The sequence below is a fragment of the Macrosteles quadrilineatus genome, unplaced genomic scaffold, assembly GCF_028750875.1.
Source record: "Macrosteles quadrilineatus isolate MER2022 unplaced genomic scaffold, UCM_ALF_1.0 Scaffold_1__1_contigs__length_201487025, whole genome shotgun sequence".
Classification (NCBI taxonomy): Eukaryota; Metazoa; Arthropoda; class Insecta; order Hemiptera; family Cicadellidae; genus Macrosteles; species Macrosteles quadrilineatus.
The window spans coordinates 188,119,024-188,136,699 of NW_026542594.1; the positions used below are offsets into that span (position 1 = coordinate 188,119,024).

General features: G+C 36.2%; 2 protein-coding genes across 2 annotated transcripts in view; one reads left to right on the top strand and one right to left on the bottom strand.

Moving 5' to 3' along the window:
• Positions 1-917: 917 nt before the first annotated feature.
• On the bottom strand, positions 918-11,810 carry LOC128992265 (intraflagellar transport protein 43 homolog A-like). Its single transcript, XM_054415754.1, has 8 exons — positions 11,539-11,810; positions 10,002-10,109; positions 7,508-7,590; positions 6,422-6,454; positions 5,460-5,509; positions 3,327-3,399; positions 1,937-2,072; positions 918-1,164 (listed from the first exon to the last, which is right to left on the bottom strand). The coding sequence occupies exons 1-8, from the start codon at positions 11,578-11,580 to the stop codon at positions 1,075-1,077; spliced, it is 615 nt and encodes a 204-aa protein (XP_054271729.1). The 5' UTR covers positions 11,581-11,810; the 3' UTR covers positions 918-1,074.
• A 1,064-nt stretch (positions 11,811-12,874) lies between these two features.
• Positions 12,875-17,676, top strand: part of LOC128992233 (uncharacterized) — a 33,841-nt gene continuing 29,039 nt past the window's right edge. Inside the window, exons 1-2 of the mRNA XM_054415710.1 lie at positions 12,875-12,983; positions 16,875-16,945. The gene's annotated coding sequence lies outside the window, so the exon portion shown is untranslated. The remainder of the gene's footprint in view (positions 12,984-16,874; positions 16,946-17,676) is intronic.

Sequence of the window (17,676 nt, forward strand, 5' to 3'; positions counted from 1 at the left end):
TAATAAACAGTTGCTAGGCAGCGGTGACAATAAAAGAATTCTATTTCTATGCTATGGATACTGATTGTTTATCTTACTAATATTATAAATGTGAAAGTTTGTGTGTTTGTTTGTTTGTTTGTTTGTTTGTTTGAAGTTCAATCACGCATAAACCACTGGACGGATTGGGCTGAAATTTGGCATCATGATAGCTCACATTCCCGATTAACATATAGGCATATTCTTATCTCAAAAATCCTTTCGGGCTCCGCCCCAGTGGCTCTGTAGTTCCCCATGTTAACCTTATGAGTATTCATATTTAAAGGGAATTAAAGAATTTAGTCAGCTGTTTCAACTAACAAAGTTGGTTCTGTGACATTCAAAAGCGTTAAAGTTATAAGATTTACCAACAGGGTGCAGCACTATATTTTTTTGCATTTATGTAATGAGAACTGTCAGAGTAGGATTGTTTACAGTTATGTTTATGTTTTTAATGTCATGAATAATTTGTGATTTTTTGAGAATTTTTAATAATTTATTTTTCTTACTTTTTAGGTGAAGTGGTAGAACATTATGGCTATAGTAGATGTGTAATCGCATAGTATACCGTCAATTTAAAGAAGCAAATTTTATCAAACTTTCTTCTCCCCCTTACAAACGCATAACTGCAATAAGCATTTTAAACTTATATGCCAAACCCGTACGAAGGACGGGTACTCTGCTAGTGCATTCATATTTTAAGAAAGTAAGCAGGCAGCTGATTTTGCGGCCCTAGGGATGTAAAAACCTGCTCGGTCCCCAAATGACGATGACAGCTGGCATAGCCAGCAAAACGTAACTTTCAGCCACCAATTAACATATGTAAAACAGCTAAAAACATCATAGTGTGGTGAAAAACTATTTTCAATCATATGGAAAATTCAGTAAGTAACCAACAATTCAATATTAAACATTTATTTTCCTAAAATTACTTAGGCTACGTGAATGTTACGTTTAAAATCTAAACTAAGTATCAACAAGAAATAAAATCGTGATGTAAAAAAAAAAATAAAATCACAGCTAAGTGGACGGATTGCAGATGTTTCGACAGAGTTTTCAGTCTTTGTAAACTTCCTTCTCCCATTCTGATCTCAAGTCAGAAGCCACCTCGGTGAACAAAAGATCCCACGTCCAAGCATTGTTGGGCTGCAACGTAACAGAATTTAGTGTCAAATTTACTTAATTAATATATGCTTCAAACTCCCTTAACCGATAAAAGTACAGTCCAACTTGATCAGAATACTTTCAAATTGCGACGAAAAATTTGCCTCAACAAGGCATTCTTAATCTGGGTTTACATGATACCAGTTGGTTAGGAGTTGGCAATTGATTGCGGGGTGTCGAAGGTAAGTTGTCCTCAATTTACTCCCGGAGACAACAGAATTTCAGGGCTATTGTAATTTCATGCCAGTGAGGTGTCATCTCAGACATTTGCTTGTCTACTTGCATCGTGTATACTCAGCTTCAATTAATAGGTATTTTTAATGGGGCTTAACACACTTGATTTGCCTTTGCCATATCCTATCTCTTACATGGCCTCTATAAAAGATTTTTGCAGCCATTTCTGTAACAAAAAGTGCTGTATTTTGAGTATTCTTTAAATTACGATTTTCAACTCTAAGTAGGAAATAAAAATGTCTGCATTGGTCATGTCGACACAAGTATCTCATTTAACGTTTGTTAGCGAATTTACCTTACAGAGAATAAGATATTACCAAAGGTCTCACGGTAAGACTTATAGAGCCACTCAAGTGGAAATATTCATCTTGCCAAGGATTTTGTTTAGTCAATGTTGGACTGTATAGTTTGGCAGCTTAGAAAGCGACCTCCTCTAGCATTGGTTTAGCATTAGCGCGCAGGTCGTTTTCTAAGCGGCCGAACTATAGTTAGATAATTTAATGCACTAATTTGTACTCACTTCTTGTACTTCCTCCTCCAAACACAGCCTACTGGTGAGGAGAGATAGATTAATATTGTCCAAGGTAGAAAACACAGACTTTTTGGTGAGATCAGAGTCAAGGTCCGAGAAGGAGGCCACTTTGGTGCCAATAACACTGGAACAACGTACAAAACAAAACAAATACATCATTAGCATGGTTATACAAAGGGGAGGAAGCTCGTCTAGTGGTAGAGCGCAGGACTTCGGTGCCCGAGGTCCTGGGTGAAATCCAGTCAATCACAAATGGATTTTATCCATATGATAATGCCGCGACGCTCTAGGACTAGCCTGGAGTAATGTTTAAAAATTTATGGGCTAGAACCTAGCGTCCTATAGGTTGTAAAGGTGGGACAGTAAAAAAAGGAGTACGATTGTAGAATTTATGTAATCTTGTGTGTGCACTAGTTCGGGACTAAAAATAAAAACAACGTCAGAAACATTGAACGAATAATAAAAAGAAAGAGTAACCATATACCAAGAACTATGATTGGAAACATTACCTTAGAAAATTAATTACTAAGGGCTGTTCTAAAATAAAATAAAAAGTCTGGAAAAAAATTTTAGGCTATTATATACATTTGAAATAGCAACTAAAATATCACTTTTCCACATGATCTGCCAAACAAATGGAGGTACTTATTATAGCCGCGGACAAGCTTTGAAATTCACTTGTCATAGAATTCAGCCGCCTGCTAGGTCAGTTACCCGGTTACATGCAATTGGAGGTTCTCATTGTATTTAAAGCACTGTGTACTGCTAACCAAGTCGTCATTTTGGTGCACAAAACTTGTAGCCTAAGTTAAAGTCACTCGGAGCCAGTTCTGGATGGTTGTTGGTGTTGGTTGTTGGGTTGGTGGTTGTTAAAAAAATCTCCCATTTGAATGATTGAAGGAGAGGGTGGAGGAGATTTGTCGTGTGAGGTCAAGAAGTGTCATGTAACAACAAAATTTTGGACGTGAACTTTAGTTTGGCCATTTCTGGACAGAACTTTTATTGTTTTATTTATTATGTTGTTCCCGTACACTTTACACCCTTGACAATAAATTTCTATAAATTTTAAGTGTAAAGCCGACAAAAACCGCATTGTAGACCGCACCTCACAATTGGCGGGATTTTCAATTGCAGCACACATTTTAAACTTTAATTTTGCGACAACAGGCAATACAACGTCGATACTTCTGTGATAGCTGGACTGTCCTTGCGTAGGCGAACATGTCTGTGCTGGAAAGTGTGTTCCTTATTTCTAATCAACCCTTATAGTTACAAACCAACATATGCATGGATGAAATAAATCAGGTGTGGCTGTTCACGCATGGTTATGATTGACTACGGTATCTGTTTGTTTGGTAAGTGTTCAGCTTATACTCACGAAGGAGCTCTCGCTACTTGATTTAGAGTTTCTTCCTCTTGCATTTCATCCAGGTCAGGGATTAAAGGGATTTCTGTAAAACAAAATATATTGAAAAATGTATTAAATAATAAATATTTGGGAAATTCAAATATCATGAAATAAAATAGGCTACCTAATATTAGGTTTTGCTGTTAAATTTTATTTATTCCCAAAACACGATTTTGCTCTAAAACAAACAATGATAAAATGTTAGATGAAACGTCAAGGCTTAAAATTGTAGCCAAAACAAAGCGGGATCATTCATTCTTAATTTGTTAAGTTATGTTATTATAAATTAGTGTTCAATCATATACAGTAGAACGTCGATTATCCGAATTAATTGGGGATTGGGGGTGTTCGGATAACTGATTTTTCGGATAATCGGTCATTGACGGGAAAAATACGGGGAACGGGAAATGACGGGAAGGGATAGCGGCCGGCAGCGATTTGCCGATTTCGCGTCTGTGGATACTGTACAATAGTATAAATTTGATTAATTAACATCCAGATTTATTATTACAATACAGCAACAAACATGTACAACAGTACTTAGAACTGGACTATACTTCCTAGCTTTTTAAAAAAAGAAAAAGACAAATCTAAATTAATGAAAAATCTGAAGGCATTCTTACTTGACCTTGCACCTTACAAAATAGAAGATTATAGTAATTTCAATTTAAAATAATGTAGCCTATAGTATTTTGTTTAAATGATTCTTATTGCTAATTTAGGTAGTAAGTAACAATAGACACTATTCATGTACGAAAACTTGTACTGTGTGAATAAAGACTCTTTGAATCTTGAATCTTGAATCTATAAGAATGTGTACAGAAAGAAATTTAAAAAAAGTCCAAAATAGATTTCTGCTTTAGTCCAGACACTCGTTTTTTGCTGCTAAATCTCGCAGTCGTTTTTAAGACAGCAATTGAACAGAATCACATTCTTCTTGCTGCTCTAACCACAGCATTGCAGTCTCTAGGCAGTGAAAAGCTTCATCGTGGGATGGGCCGTTTTCATTAACGAGGTCGATGTCATAATCCTCTTCTTCATCGTCATCACACGTTTACGTTTGGACGACATAGTCAGTGTAGAATGAAACAATACAATAGAAACCCGTACGAACTGTCACTGTCGAATGCTCACAGGCGACTGAGACTTGAGACGGAGAATGAGTCAGTGGGGAGTAGAAGTGGCGCGCACGGCCATAGCGCACGACAATTTGGTCACGTAGGCCCGCCCCGCCTCCCGCCTTAGCAGCCGTGCGGTGGCGTAGCGCTACGGCCAGTTGTGATTGGCGCACGATTTTATTGATTTTTGCTTCTTTCTTCCTTTTGGTTAACCGACGTTTCGGATGACCGGGTTTCGGATAATCGACGTTCTACTGTAACAGCAATTGAAGCTACACTTTTCCCTACCCTAAGGGCTGTCTAACACTCAGGAGGAAAAAAATCTTTGATTGCCATTTTCACTGCAGTACTAGGTTAAACAAATTTACATCTAAGTTTTGAATGCATTCCAAAAACAAAATACAGTTCTTGAACATATAATGTACATCCCTACCAATAGGTTGAATTCGAGAACATCTCCTACAATCAGGGAGATAGCATCATATTCTCCCGCAGTAGTGAAAAAATCTTTGATAGCTCCCGCAATCGTGCATCATTGTCACTCACCATTCCGATAAAATCGCACATATATCCCGTAATAGCGGCGTAAACATTAACATCTCCCTTGATCTCAGAGTCATCAGCGTCGTTTCCTGAAATAGTAACTAAATATCGATCATCTTCCGCGATTGTGTGGGCATCATTAATGTCACTTGCCAACGCAGCATTAAAGGACGGTTAGATCATATCCCGTCCCAAAAAATTTGAAATCAAATAAAATCCCGCCTGAAGTTTGGGAATATATTTTCCACCAAAATTTCTCAACATATCAGGGATTGTCCATCTATAAGAATAAGTATTAGGACTATAGGTCGGCCGCTTAGAAAGCGACCTCCTCCAGCATTGGTTTAGCATTAGCGCGCAGGTCGTTTTCTAAGCGGCCGAACTATACTTCCCTTCTTACATAATGAATCATAAGTTGGAAAATTATATATAAAACACATACCATCTTCAGAGTCTTGTTTTTGATTTCTTTCAGGTGATTGTAGCCTATCCCTGTTGAAAGAAGTACTATATAAATTTACAGGTATATATTTTTTTACAACTAGATGTGAGTATGTATGCCACAGATTAAACTAACAAGTATTACAAAAATTAAGATATTACTCGTTTGAAGAGTAGTGACTTTAAAATGTAGAGACACGTAAATATTTCCTAGAAGCTTTGAAGTGACCTCAGTATTATTTTAGAAAAACTAACTGAAATCAGTGTACAAGGCCTTAAAAACATGGTTGATTTTGTTAGTAAAAGCTTTGAATATTATTACACCTAGACATCCCATTCTCATGTTAAAGTTGTCGCCAGTTTTTTATATCAAAATCATCGTAGTTTATGTGAGCCACCGGTAGATTGCGCTGATCTAAATCACTAAATTTCCGTCGAATACACAAGCTTTTAAACCAAGTCAAACTAATGGAATGACTTATGGTGAGCTATAGCGACTGTTATGACCCATCAACGTGGTCAGCAATAAATAAGGTGGAAAATTGAATTTTAGACCTTAGCACATTCTGTAGCCAGCTCGCATAACTATGTAGACTATTTTTTAGTAAAAAATTGGCGACAGCTGTTCCATATAGATACGATGTCCACTTCAGTATCCAATAGTCAATAATAATCTAGATTAACTATATCAAACTTTACAACTATTAAAGAAAGAAGTTAAGGCCACTATTTCACTGTAGGCTGCTTTAATATAAGATAAATCATTAAGTATTACATTTTACACAGCAAATTATATTTGTCATTGTTTACGTTTTCATTAATAAGAAGCAAAATTGTATTATACCTAACCGACAATGTGCGCTTTGCTAATATGTTCTTGAAGACAGTAACCTATACAAAAACATGTACGGTTCATTTCCATCCTTACATTTAAAACCCAATTATGAGTCCATCCATACTTACTGGTCTGCAAAGTTGTTTGAATTTCTCCTGGACCTGTAACGAATGAGTTAGCTATTTATTTATTTAACTTAGGAAAATTCAAAACAAAATAAAGGATGAAGAAAACAGAAATACATTAAAAGAAAACTAAAGTCGTTTACTCTTTTGAAGAATTCACATAGGCTTTTAAATGTTGTTGTTATTTTTTTTTATTAATATCATACTCTATTTTATTTATTAATTATAGTAGTTTAGAAACTATTGAGTCTGTTCATGTAATGTACAAGTGTATGATGAATACAGTATATTTTGATTATATTTTATTGACAATGCAAATTATTCAAAATCATTTTTATATAGATACACATAGGCTATAGTCCTGTCCTAAAGATATTTATAGATAGCAAAGACAATCCTCATTGCAGTTTCCCTATAGTTTATATCTTAAATTGCCCAAATGTTCAATAGTTTCTTTATGATCCCATCCGATTCTTAGAACTATATACCATAGTAACTTGTCCAAATTTAAATTTACGGAAAGTAAATAAAAGAAACGTCTTATAACACTTAAAACATATATTTACGCTTATACTGTCACTCACAAGACGGTAAATATACAAAAAAGATGGTAAGTGGTGATCGATTTCGATTGGACACTCCAATCATCATCAGACCCAATAGGCGAATGACAAGAATCTTGAATGGCGTCCCTACTTATACCCTATTGGCTACCGGAAGCACCGGCCAATACATTTTTATAAGTACAACTGGAATCAAAATGTATTTGTTCATTAATCAACATTCAAGATTCTTGTCATTCGCCTATTGGGTCTGATGATGATTGGAGTGTCCAATCGAAATCGATCACCACTTACCATCTTTTTTGTATATTTACCGTCTTGCGAGTAACAGTATAAGCGTAAATATATGTTTTAAGTGTTATAAGACGTTTCTTTTATTTACTTTCCGTAAATTTAATAACACGTACAATGCTGATCAAGAAGTTATTCAAATTTAAATGAAAAAATTCACTATAGAAAGTATAAATTAAAAGTACAAGTAAACTGAGGAAAATGCCAAGTCTATCAAAAACAAACTTCAACGAACCCTTTAGATTTGGCTGACGTCTCGTCTGCCCATCCTCCGGTCTTCCTGGACCTCGGCGGGGCTACTGGTTCATTCCACAACTTCTGTAACATACAATGAGAGTGGTGAGATACTATCGTTTGGCAATCCCGAGAACTATTACACAATCTTGTTCTAAATACACCCCTTCCCACTATCATAGATGTTTAAATATCTGTAGGGTATGAAGACTTTTATGATAGTTTTTCCAAACCAACAGATAGGCTACCTTAATAGCCTAACAAACCTAACTGATGGAAAGGCAATCAACTAAAATTAAACATGAACCAATCAGTTTAAAGCTTCCAAACCAGCCTAGAAAAGCACATGTTCTGAGGCTTTGGAGTGGTAAGTATTGTATTAGAGGGGGAGGGGGGGGGGACTCAAGGTCTGGTACATCAACCAAAACTTGCTGCGCATGCCCCACTTGCAAGGTGAGTCTATACCTGTGTCCTTGACCAGGCCCTGGAACAATTGCCAAATGTTAGCGTCGGGTTCATCACTTTGCTACTTTTGCCAAACAGGGTCTTTCTTCCTTCAGGCCCAAGTCTGTCGCAATACAGAATGATGTTGCAAACTCATCAGACTGGTAGTAAAGTCAACACTCCTGGTTGTCATTGATAATTCCAAGAGTGTGAAGGTGTTTCCTGAAACACCTCTGTATCTTATTAGTAATCTTATTATTATTATTATTATTACTAGCTGACCCGGCGAACTTCGTATCGCCTAAGTTATAGGTTTCCCCTAAGACAGACCGATGAAAAGAAAGTACCGTTACGTTTAATTTTCAAGATGATCTCGTTCGCATCGCTCAATCACGTCCTGGTTGAAGTTCGTTCGCTACGCTCACTCACCTTTGGGTTGGAGCTCGTTCGCTACGCTCACTCACCTTTTGGTTGCAAATTAGCTGTTGTCATAAATGTAAAAGAAATAATAGTGCTGCACCCTGTTGGTAATCCTTGTAACTTTAATGCTATTGAACATCATAGAACAGAACCAACTTGTTTAATTGAAACAGCTGTTAAGATTCATTAATTCCATTTCTCATAAGGTTAACATGGGAAACTCCAGAGCCACTGGGGCGGGGCCCTTTTAAGAATTTCGAAACGGGAAATAGTTTACGTCCGATTCGCATACCTACAGAATTTACACACCAAATTTCATAACGATCGGTGAAGTCGTTCCGGAGGAGTTTGCAGACAAACACTGTGACACGAGAATTTTATATATTAGATTATTAGTAATTATTAGTAAGCTTAACTCTCATCAAACCAACAGGTTGAACCTCCGGCCTTCTTTTGCGGAGGGTAGAGTGACCGTTGCACTTCTAGAGCGTTTGGCCACACTCGCCCCGACATTACAACACAACCCACAGTTGGGCCCCTGGAAAAAGCAAAATCCACGAGAGTAAGGTCTCAAAATGAATAAAGTTCCAAAAATAGTTGCCACGAAGAACTAAAGGTCGAGCCCAGGCAGAGCCCCACATGCTCGGTTAAGGTTAATTCCTCTCCTCCAGGTATCCTGGAGGTTCTATACGACCACCGCTAGGGAACTCAGTGGTATTCACCTCTTCAAAAAGGGTTAAAAGTAAAACTAATGAGATTCAGCTGAAATAGAAACAAGGGGAATTTAGAAAGGAAGAAGAAACAGCAAAAGTATAAGTATGCTGGTCATACAGGGAGCGGCAAAATGATGTTTTCTTTGCCACCCTATGGAGCGAGTGAGTGGCGGAGGGTGGTGGGAATAGAGGTGTTCCAAAGCCTACGTGCGGACATTTTTAATAGCCATGGTGCTGTGGACAACTGAGCCCCATGCATTTGTAGCTCTAAAGTTACCCACCCACAGCAAATTGGTGTTTCGAGTTGGGACTTTTCTTCTTTAACCCACATTTAAACGTCTACTGGACAGATACACCGGAATTGCCACTTTTAAAACACTTCCACTACAAATACATGGTGTACAGCCATCCACAGCTCCATGGCTACTAAAAATGTCCACACGTTGGCATTGTAACACCACTATTCCCACCACCCTCCCACCTCCACCACTCACTCGCTCGCCAGGGCGGCAAAGAAAACCTTCAGATCATTTTGCTGCTTCCTGTAGAACCCAGAACGAAGAAGAGGAGGGATTGGGAGTTGGCTAGGGTATCTCGCGGTGGCCAGCCCGAAAGAGGCCTACCGTGTAATTGACAGACTTTTACCCCTTAGGGGGATAGTCGTGTTTACTTATAGTTCATTGCTTTTCCATCACCATTGTTAAGTATTGTATATTGTTTAGTAAAATGAAATGTGAAAATAAAAGGAAAAAACCCGGTTAGGTTAGGATAGGTGTAGGTTAATTAGGTAGCTAAACATAGGGTAAGGATAAAATGTTGTGTAGGCTACTTCAAACAATAGTGATAGGAGAAATAAAACAATTTCACCCATAAAAATTTGCATCCTTCACATAGGATGGATAGATAAACACAACTTACAGAATTTCTAGTAGGACTGGAGGTAATGGAGCTATCCAACAGGTCATCAGGAGATCCTATATCATTGTCCACGTGACCAGCTGCTCTCCGACCCTGCTTGGCTGGCTTCTGTGTTTAACAATAATGAGTGTCATTTATCTTACATGGATGGTGTATATCTAAGTAACATTTTGCAGCTAGGCTGTAAATTATTTACATTGTACTGTATACCAATTGATAGCAATTTTAGGGGAAAGAGTAGGCCTAAAAGAGTGTGGGTGCGGTTAAGTTGGACTTTTTGTATTACTGTAACAAACGATTTGGATTGAATCCATCAACACCGCTGCTATCTTGTAGCTCAGAAGAGTAGCTGTGAAGCCTGGTTTACACGGGTCGAGTACGGCGGGCGAGTAAGTACGTGCTAGTTGCCACTCGCTCTCTCACTCAATTGTTGACATGTAGGCGAGTCGAGTAACAGGCGAGTCGGTAAAGAGAGGTCAGTTGAGAGCGAGTCGAGTGGTTTAGTTGAAAACCGAGTTGCTCGGCCCAGTAACTACCCCCACCAACATGATTTCCCCACAAAACATCTGTTTTCTGTAGATTTTTGAGGTTAGTTCAGTAGGTACTCAAGGTTCAGTTGAACTGTTGGTAGGTCTTGCCATAGATGCGTACGGTACCGCTTAATCTATGGACCTACCCTGTGTTGCAATGTTTTGCTGTACGTAAATCTTCTCTAATAAAATTCGGTTTTGAAAATCTTTGTACAACTAAATCTACAGTTCTACTGGACTGATTTTTTGTTATTAGGTCGTAAAAATGAAAGCTCATTCCGCCTGTAGATTTGAAAATAATTAGGCCTATGAAGTTTGTTGTTAGGATTTATCCTGAAAATATTTTTAAAAAAAACATGTTTTCCATAAGGAATACATTTAAAAACTGGGGGGGTTTTACATTTTTAATTGGAGGTAAATTTCGGCTGCCTAATTGGGTTATTTTCTGAATTTAACTTAAGTAGGCCTAGTGATTCAGTTATTCTAGGTAGGTAATTCAGTGAATTTACTTAAATTCTAAATTCACAATAGACACTTGACCATTTTAAAATCAAACCAAATTTAACACACAAGCTACGGTATCTGTCTACAGAGGAATACCCTACGCCTACACCACAGAGAGGTAATAAAAATTACTTCTCTGTGCCTACACTGTCCCTGTTCAAAATAGGGATACGTGTGGACAGTCTAGTCAAGTACTGGACAGGTCGAAGAAATCAACAACTGGGCCGAACAACTCGCCTGACATTTGACCCTTGTAAACCAGGCTTGAGGGAAAACGTCAGCCAGCTATCTCCTTCCTGTAAGCCTAAGTTAATTACTAAAATAAGTTAGGCCTAGTGTATTTTTGTTCGTTTCTTTCGACGTGCATTCTTTAAAGGGTTAGGAGATGAAACCATGACTTTACAAATTCCTGAGCCAAACACAACTTTTATTTTGTAGGCCTAGTTGCATGCATGAAATAATATTTGTAATATTATAAAAGCTATTAAGGGACATAGGTCTACCTTGTTATAAATAGGTGAAGATAGCAATTCCTTTTTATCCATTTGCAAATTTGTTTGACAACTTAAGAAGCTCTCTGCTAGGTCTAGGCTATTCTTTGTTTAAACCTAAGAACATCAAATTATCACCATCTCTGAAAATGGGGAATGTTTAGAGTTAGCTTGTGCGGTAAGTTTCTGTTTGTATTATTACACCAAATAACAAGTTACAAAAATATCTTTTAACGCATTCATAGAACATAGAACCTAAAACACAATCTTAGCGTGTAACACGACAAAACAACAAACTGTCAACAACAACAGTCAGTCCACAAACAATAAACAACAAACTAAAAGCAAAAAAGCAGAAGCAGAAATTTAGAGAGAAGAAGCAAAACGTATTGAAGCAGCTGTTCGTCGCCTTTTTACAGGCAGGCTAAAACTTATAGACCATGTAGCGTTAATAAAGTACTATTGACACCAAAGGTTTTTGTTTAAATATTTGACCGGGAAAGTGGTACAGTACTAAATGTGAGAAAATACAGCGAATTAGCAATTTTTTACTTGTTTTATTGCTTACCTATTTAGAGCCCATACAATGGTGTGTTGCTAGCCTTGTGGTTAGCGTCTTGGACTTCGTTGTGAGAGGGACGGGTTCGATTCTCGACATGCCCACATCACACATGGGTTTGAACAGCTTTTCCTAAAAGCGTTTAAGTATTTTCTTCTACAATTCCTCCAGTAAAAATGCCATTATTAATCTCGATCCAAGGGTCAGGAAAAACTGTGTCATTATACTTGGCATAAAATACCTGCTTTGTATGGTCGCCATTTCATTGAAAAGTATTAAAGTACGCAATAATGATTGCGAATAGCAAAATTCAAGATGCTTTCTTACAATCTTCTTAACTTCAACACTATTTTAGTTATTTCTATTGATATTGAGAGTTTCTAATTAGGCTTGGAATAAATAAATAGTACGTTAAGTGGTTGAACTAAATTTTAAATTGCGATTTTCAACCTATTAAAAGTTTGACCCCGGTTGTTCCAATTTTTGAACATACACTGTGTTAATTATAATGTTTTTAGTTCATACACAAAATAATATTTTCCAACCCAATAGTCGCCATAATAAGAAATTATTAGAATGTGTAGACCCCTATAACTTTTATTTTAAACCCCCTTAACAGTTGATTAACCTCAAACCAGACGATATTCTGTTTCCCTCTAGATAACGTTAACCAGATGTGGCATGCTAATGAGCCGCTCCCTCTGCCCAACAATGGTATAATCAGTGTCGCCAACTGCCAACTGCAACCTATATGAAGCCCCTCACGCCCACGAGCACTGCTGCGCTCTAGCGGGGAATTCTCCAACCTCAGTCATTCGAGATGGAGGTGTGAGGTGCGGTGGTTTCTATTCCGCGGACCTTTGAATGGCTAGCCTAAACCGACACTTCACATCTTCCGGTAAGTGGGGAAATAGAAGAGTGAGAAACTAATATGCACCCAATGTAAAATGTGTGAATCAAATGTATGTGGAATAATATCGCGTTACGCCCACTCTAATTATAGCTGTGATGTCAAAATAGCTCGCGCATCCTTCGGTGACCCTCCGCTTAAATTAAGTGCGCAACTGTAACAATAGTTGTAGAATATCGTCCTTTGCCGTTGAATTATGTTGAAAATTGGTTTGCCTAATTCAAAACATATTTTTAATGCGAGAATCAAAATACTCTGATAAATGTATGAGCTTTAACGTGGTCAGCGTTTGTAAATAGATTCAGATTGTTTACAGTTCAAAATTATGTAGATACAAAAGTGAAGAATTTACGAAAACTGGAAGTTTAATTTAAAATTATCTTAACTCCTCGCAATTGTATAACTAACTGTAAAGATGATAGAAGTACTCAAGGATAAACTATTGCAACAGTAGTACGTTTTGCTAATTGAACTAAAAACAATGACACTAAAACAATACGAATATGCATGACATGGGTATGGGGGGCACATAAAATGGGTTGGTTTAATACACATTGATGTTACGAGTTGAGAAAAAAGTGATTGCAATAAACCTTTAATTTGACTCTGTTAGAAATGTAGGCCTATCACAATACTGAAAAATTTGTGTTTGCCGTTAGACCATTAACAAATTCAATTAAATTATTTGTTAGGGAGATTCTAAGAAATTAGTTAATCTTTATTTGGAACATTGCGCGAATAGTGGTAGTTGTGCTAGTATGCAATGTTGTATTCTGTGTGTCAGCATAAAGCGCCATGATTTAGTATAATGGACTGATATCGGGTTTACTCAAACTGTTCGATTTCGAGCGAAGCGTACTATAATAGTTTATCACTACTACATCTGATAACCAGTAAATGAGCGGTAGCGTAGTATACTAGTAATGCAGTGCTATCATACACCAGATGCAGTTTGTTATCTTGGTAAACAAGGCGCAGGTGACAAAGGTAAGTTAGGAACAACTTTACGCTTATAACATCGACTTTTAATAAAATACTTTAATTTTTTTTTATTGAATGCTTGTTTTGAAGAGTGGTTTATTTTGAGTTAGGGTAAGTGAACTAAATATATCTTTTCCTTGTTTAGGGTTAATTTTACAGAACTTTAATTTTCTATTAATATCATGGGGTGTACAAATATACCGTGTCATTTAGTTAAAATAGTTTGAATTTTAGTTGAGACGACAGTATTACTGTGAACATTTGAATTTTGCATTTACAGAAATATATCTTTAGCTGATCCTTAAGGGTCAAAAATGTATAAGGGGGTATATTTAATTTATGTCATTGACTTTCTAAACTGCTGTAGAAAGAGCAGCTAAATAAATCCGAACATACATTTTTAATAGCAAATAGTGTGATTGAATGAGCTAAAGTGTCTATTTTTATCGTCAATGCTATGTGTCCTACATTTTTACGGTAAAACTACCTTTCGACTTGATAAGTATACATGCAGTACCCATACTTCTGAAATTCATGCCTACGTTTATATTGAATCAATCATAATACCAAAGATTGCACATGCTAATATATTTGGCGTCACAGATCACCACTATTATTAAAAAGAATATAATCATTTTAAATTTATCAAAAGGGGTTTAGTTACTAAAATAATTTCATTGTGTATACTATTTATGCTATTTCTGTCCCAGTACTCTCTCTTGGTGCTAGGCTAGTTGAATACATACAAAACATTGTGTGTGGAAGTTGAAGTCTTTAAAAATGCTTTTACAAGCTTGATCCTTTGTAAGTTGAACTACAATTCTATATCAACATTTCCACGCTCTATTCTACTTCAAAATGGTTAAGCTGTGATGGTTATGTACCAAAAACACTAAAGAAGAACTAAAATGTACGAGCCGATAGCTATTATTTTCATGGTAGTGTTTATTCATGCTTTAACCTGCTGTATATAAACAACTTACGCTATTATTTTTTGTACATTTTACAATAGGTTGTAGGTTGTACATGTAGTGGTAAAGTAATTTATTCGGTTTTAGGTAACTAAATAAGTCCAGTTTTAGTTTTGCCAACCAGAGCTACGGCTTTGTCACAAGTTTCGCTAAAAGGGACGATCGTCTATATTTACCCTCTGTCCACACATCAGAACATAGCTGCATTCTACAGCTGATTTATGATGTCTACTGTATTTCATCATTTAGTTGGCACTCGTCTTACACTAAATCAAGCCAAGAAAACTACAAAACTGATTTGATTAGTTAACAATATCTGCCTTGACAATGAAACTTATGTGAATTCATAAATTTAACACTCTTAACTTTTTGCTAAGTATCTTTTATATTTTTAATCTAGAAACCAAGTTAAAGAAAAATACCCACAATTTCAGTCCTAAATATTATGCTTATAGTTATAAGTTAAAACATAACAATGCATGACATGAACAGCTGATTTTTTTTTATTATGATACAATTCAACAAAATATGACTGTGATTCATTGTTGCGATTGGCTCAATTCTTCCTATTTCTTCGGAAAACTCAAACTCACTTTTGAACGCATTGCTTATATTATTAGAAAACTCCATTGCATGGAAAGTTGTGTACGACACAATCAATGAACTATATTTTTTACTGATTTACTAACATAGCCAAACTGTATTTTTTGTAAAATTACTTTTTGAATGAACTTTTTTCTAGTTTCGCAGTTAGAGAGGGCTGCGATCACAAAAAATTGTAAACAGATTTGATTGTTTTGTATATAAATTGTAGGTATACGATATACATAATAGGTAACAGTAAAAAGTCATTTGATTTGCATATTGTTTAAAGAAAACGCGGCGATCCTCATTTCTAAATTGAATTTTCCGCGAAACAGAACATGCAAATAATGTGTAGGGCCTATAACGTATTGAATTTAAGTACTTGTTGATGCAAAAAATTGTATTTGTGAATACACCGACGCAGATCCAGTCAGTCGAAACATGTTTACAAAACTGTGCGTCAGACCAAACCTTCTGTTCTGCACCTGTCAATGCAGTTCAGTGTTCAACTTGTATGAATGTATACAATGTTCAAAAACTGATTAAATGCGTCTTTAATGGTCTACACAATACAATATAGTGATTAATAATTAGGGATTCCACCTATATGAAATTCATCAGAAATTCCCTAAACGTGTGGCGACCCAAGGCAAAATACTTGAAAATTTCCCAATGTAGGAAAAAGCTTTTTGAGTAAACGGCAGCTTAAAATATGAAAATTCTGATTTTTTACTTTACCCATCTTTTAGAGCTCAATAAACACACAGTTTTGTATATCGAAGCGTTATTTAAAGGTTACGGGAGAAAAAGTAAAATACAACCATACATTTAAAATTCAGACCTTATTCTTATGAGAAAAAGTAAAGTGTAAGTTGTTTCCTTGTTTATGGATATATTTTAATAAAATTAAGCAGTTCTCTTACTATTAAAATTTTACCGGAAAAAAATTTCCTTCCTTAAAGCAGTATGTTAAACATAATGCTATTTGAATAGGGAATAAATTTGTTATGTTTAAGGGAATATTTGATTAAAAATCCAATCAGACAAATGGAAATTCGATTAGTCTGCAGGCTCGCTGCGGCGGGGGTATTTATTTTCTTTAATTATTTTTTCATAGAACACAGAGATACGAGAGCTGTAGTTTTACGTTATAAAATTTAAAATACACACAAGGAATGAAACTTTACCTATGTGATTGTAGGCCTAGACCGCAAGATACTGTTCCTTGCAGTCTGCTTTGGCAGCTATAGATGTTGGTTGTTTGACTCTAGACTATTTTTATTTACTTGTTTATCCGTGTTTAGTACAAACACTTGAACAGTTTTGTTTGTTTCTGTTTCAGCGACTTAACGAGCTCGACCGAGGTTTCCACCTCTAACGATTACGACTTAGATTTCGAACCCGAAAATCAAGGTAAGTTGAATATAGTATTGGGCAAAATACTGCAAACACGAATTAGAAAATGTTATAAATTTAAATTTACCATGTATAACACCCAAAACTCGAACGAACGATTATAATAACATTAAAACAATCTGATTGTTCAAACTAGAAATTTATTTGTGACTAGCAGAGCACCCGTCCTTCGTACGGGGTTGGCATATAAGTATAAAATGCTTATTGCAGTTATACTCAAGCTTTGCGTTTGCAATGGGGGTAGGACACAGTTTGATAAAATTTGGTTCATAAATTCACGGTATGATATAGTATAACACATCTACTATTGCCATAATGTTCTACCACTGCACCTAAACAATAGAAAAAATAAATTATCAAATATTCGCACAATGTCACAAATTATTCATTAAATTAAAAACTCAAACCTAACTGTAAACAATCCTACATTGACAGTTCTAATTGTGTATCACAGCTTTTTGTTGCTATTTAGTTCAAATTAGCTGTTGTCATATATGAAAACACAAAATAATAATAGTGCTGCACCCTGTTGGGAAACCTTATAAGTTTTTCATGCTATTGCATATTATAGAACCAACTTGTAAAGTTGAAACAGCTGACTAAATTCTTTAATTCCCTTTAAATATGAATACTCATAAGGTTAACATGGGGAACTACAGAGCCACTGGGGCGGAGCCCGAAAGGATTTTTGAGATAAGAATATGCCTTAATGTTAATCGGGAATGTGA

Bases quoted from the DNA above. Each gene is read 5' to 3' on its own strand.
- LOC128992265 (XM_054415754.1), bottom strand. From the start codon at position 11,580: ATGGATAAAAAGGAATTGCTATCTTCACCTATTTATAACAAG. The intron at 6,455-7,507 runs GTTCGTTGAAGT...CATTCGTTACAG, and splicing joins ACGTCAGCCAAATCTAAAGG to GTCCAGGAGAAATTCAAACA. The intron at 5,510-6,421 runs GTAAGTATGGAT...TTCTTTCAACAG, and splicing joins TCAAACAACTTTGCAGACCA to GGATAGGCTACAATCACCTG.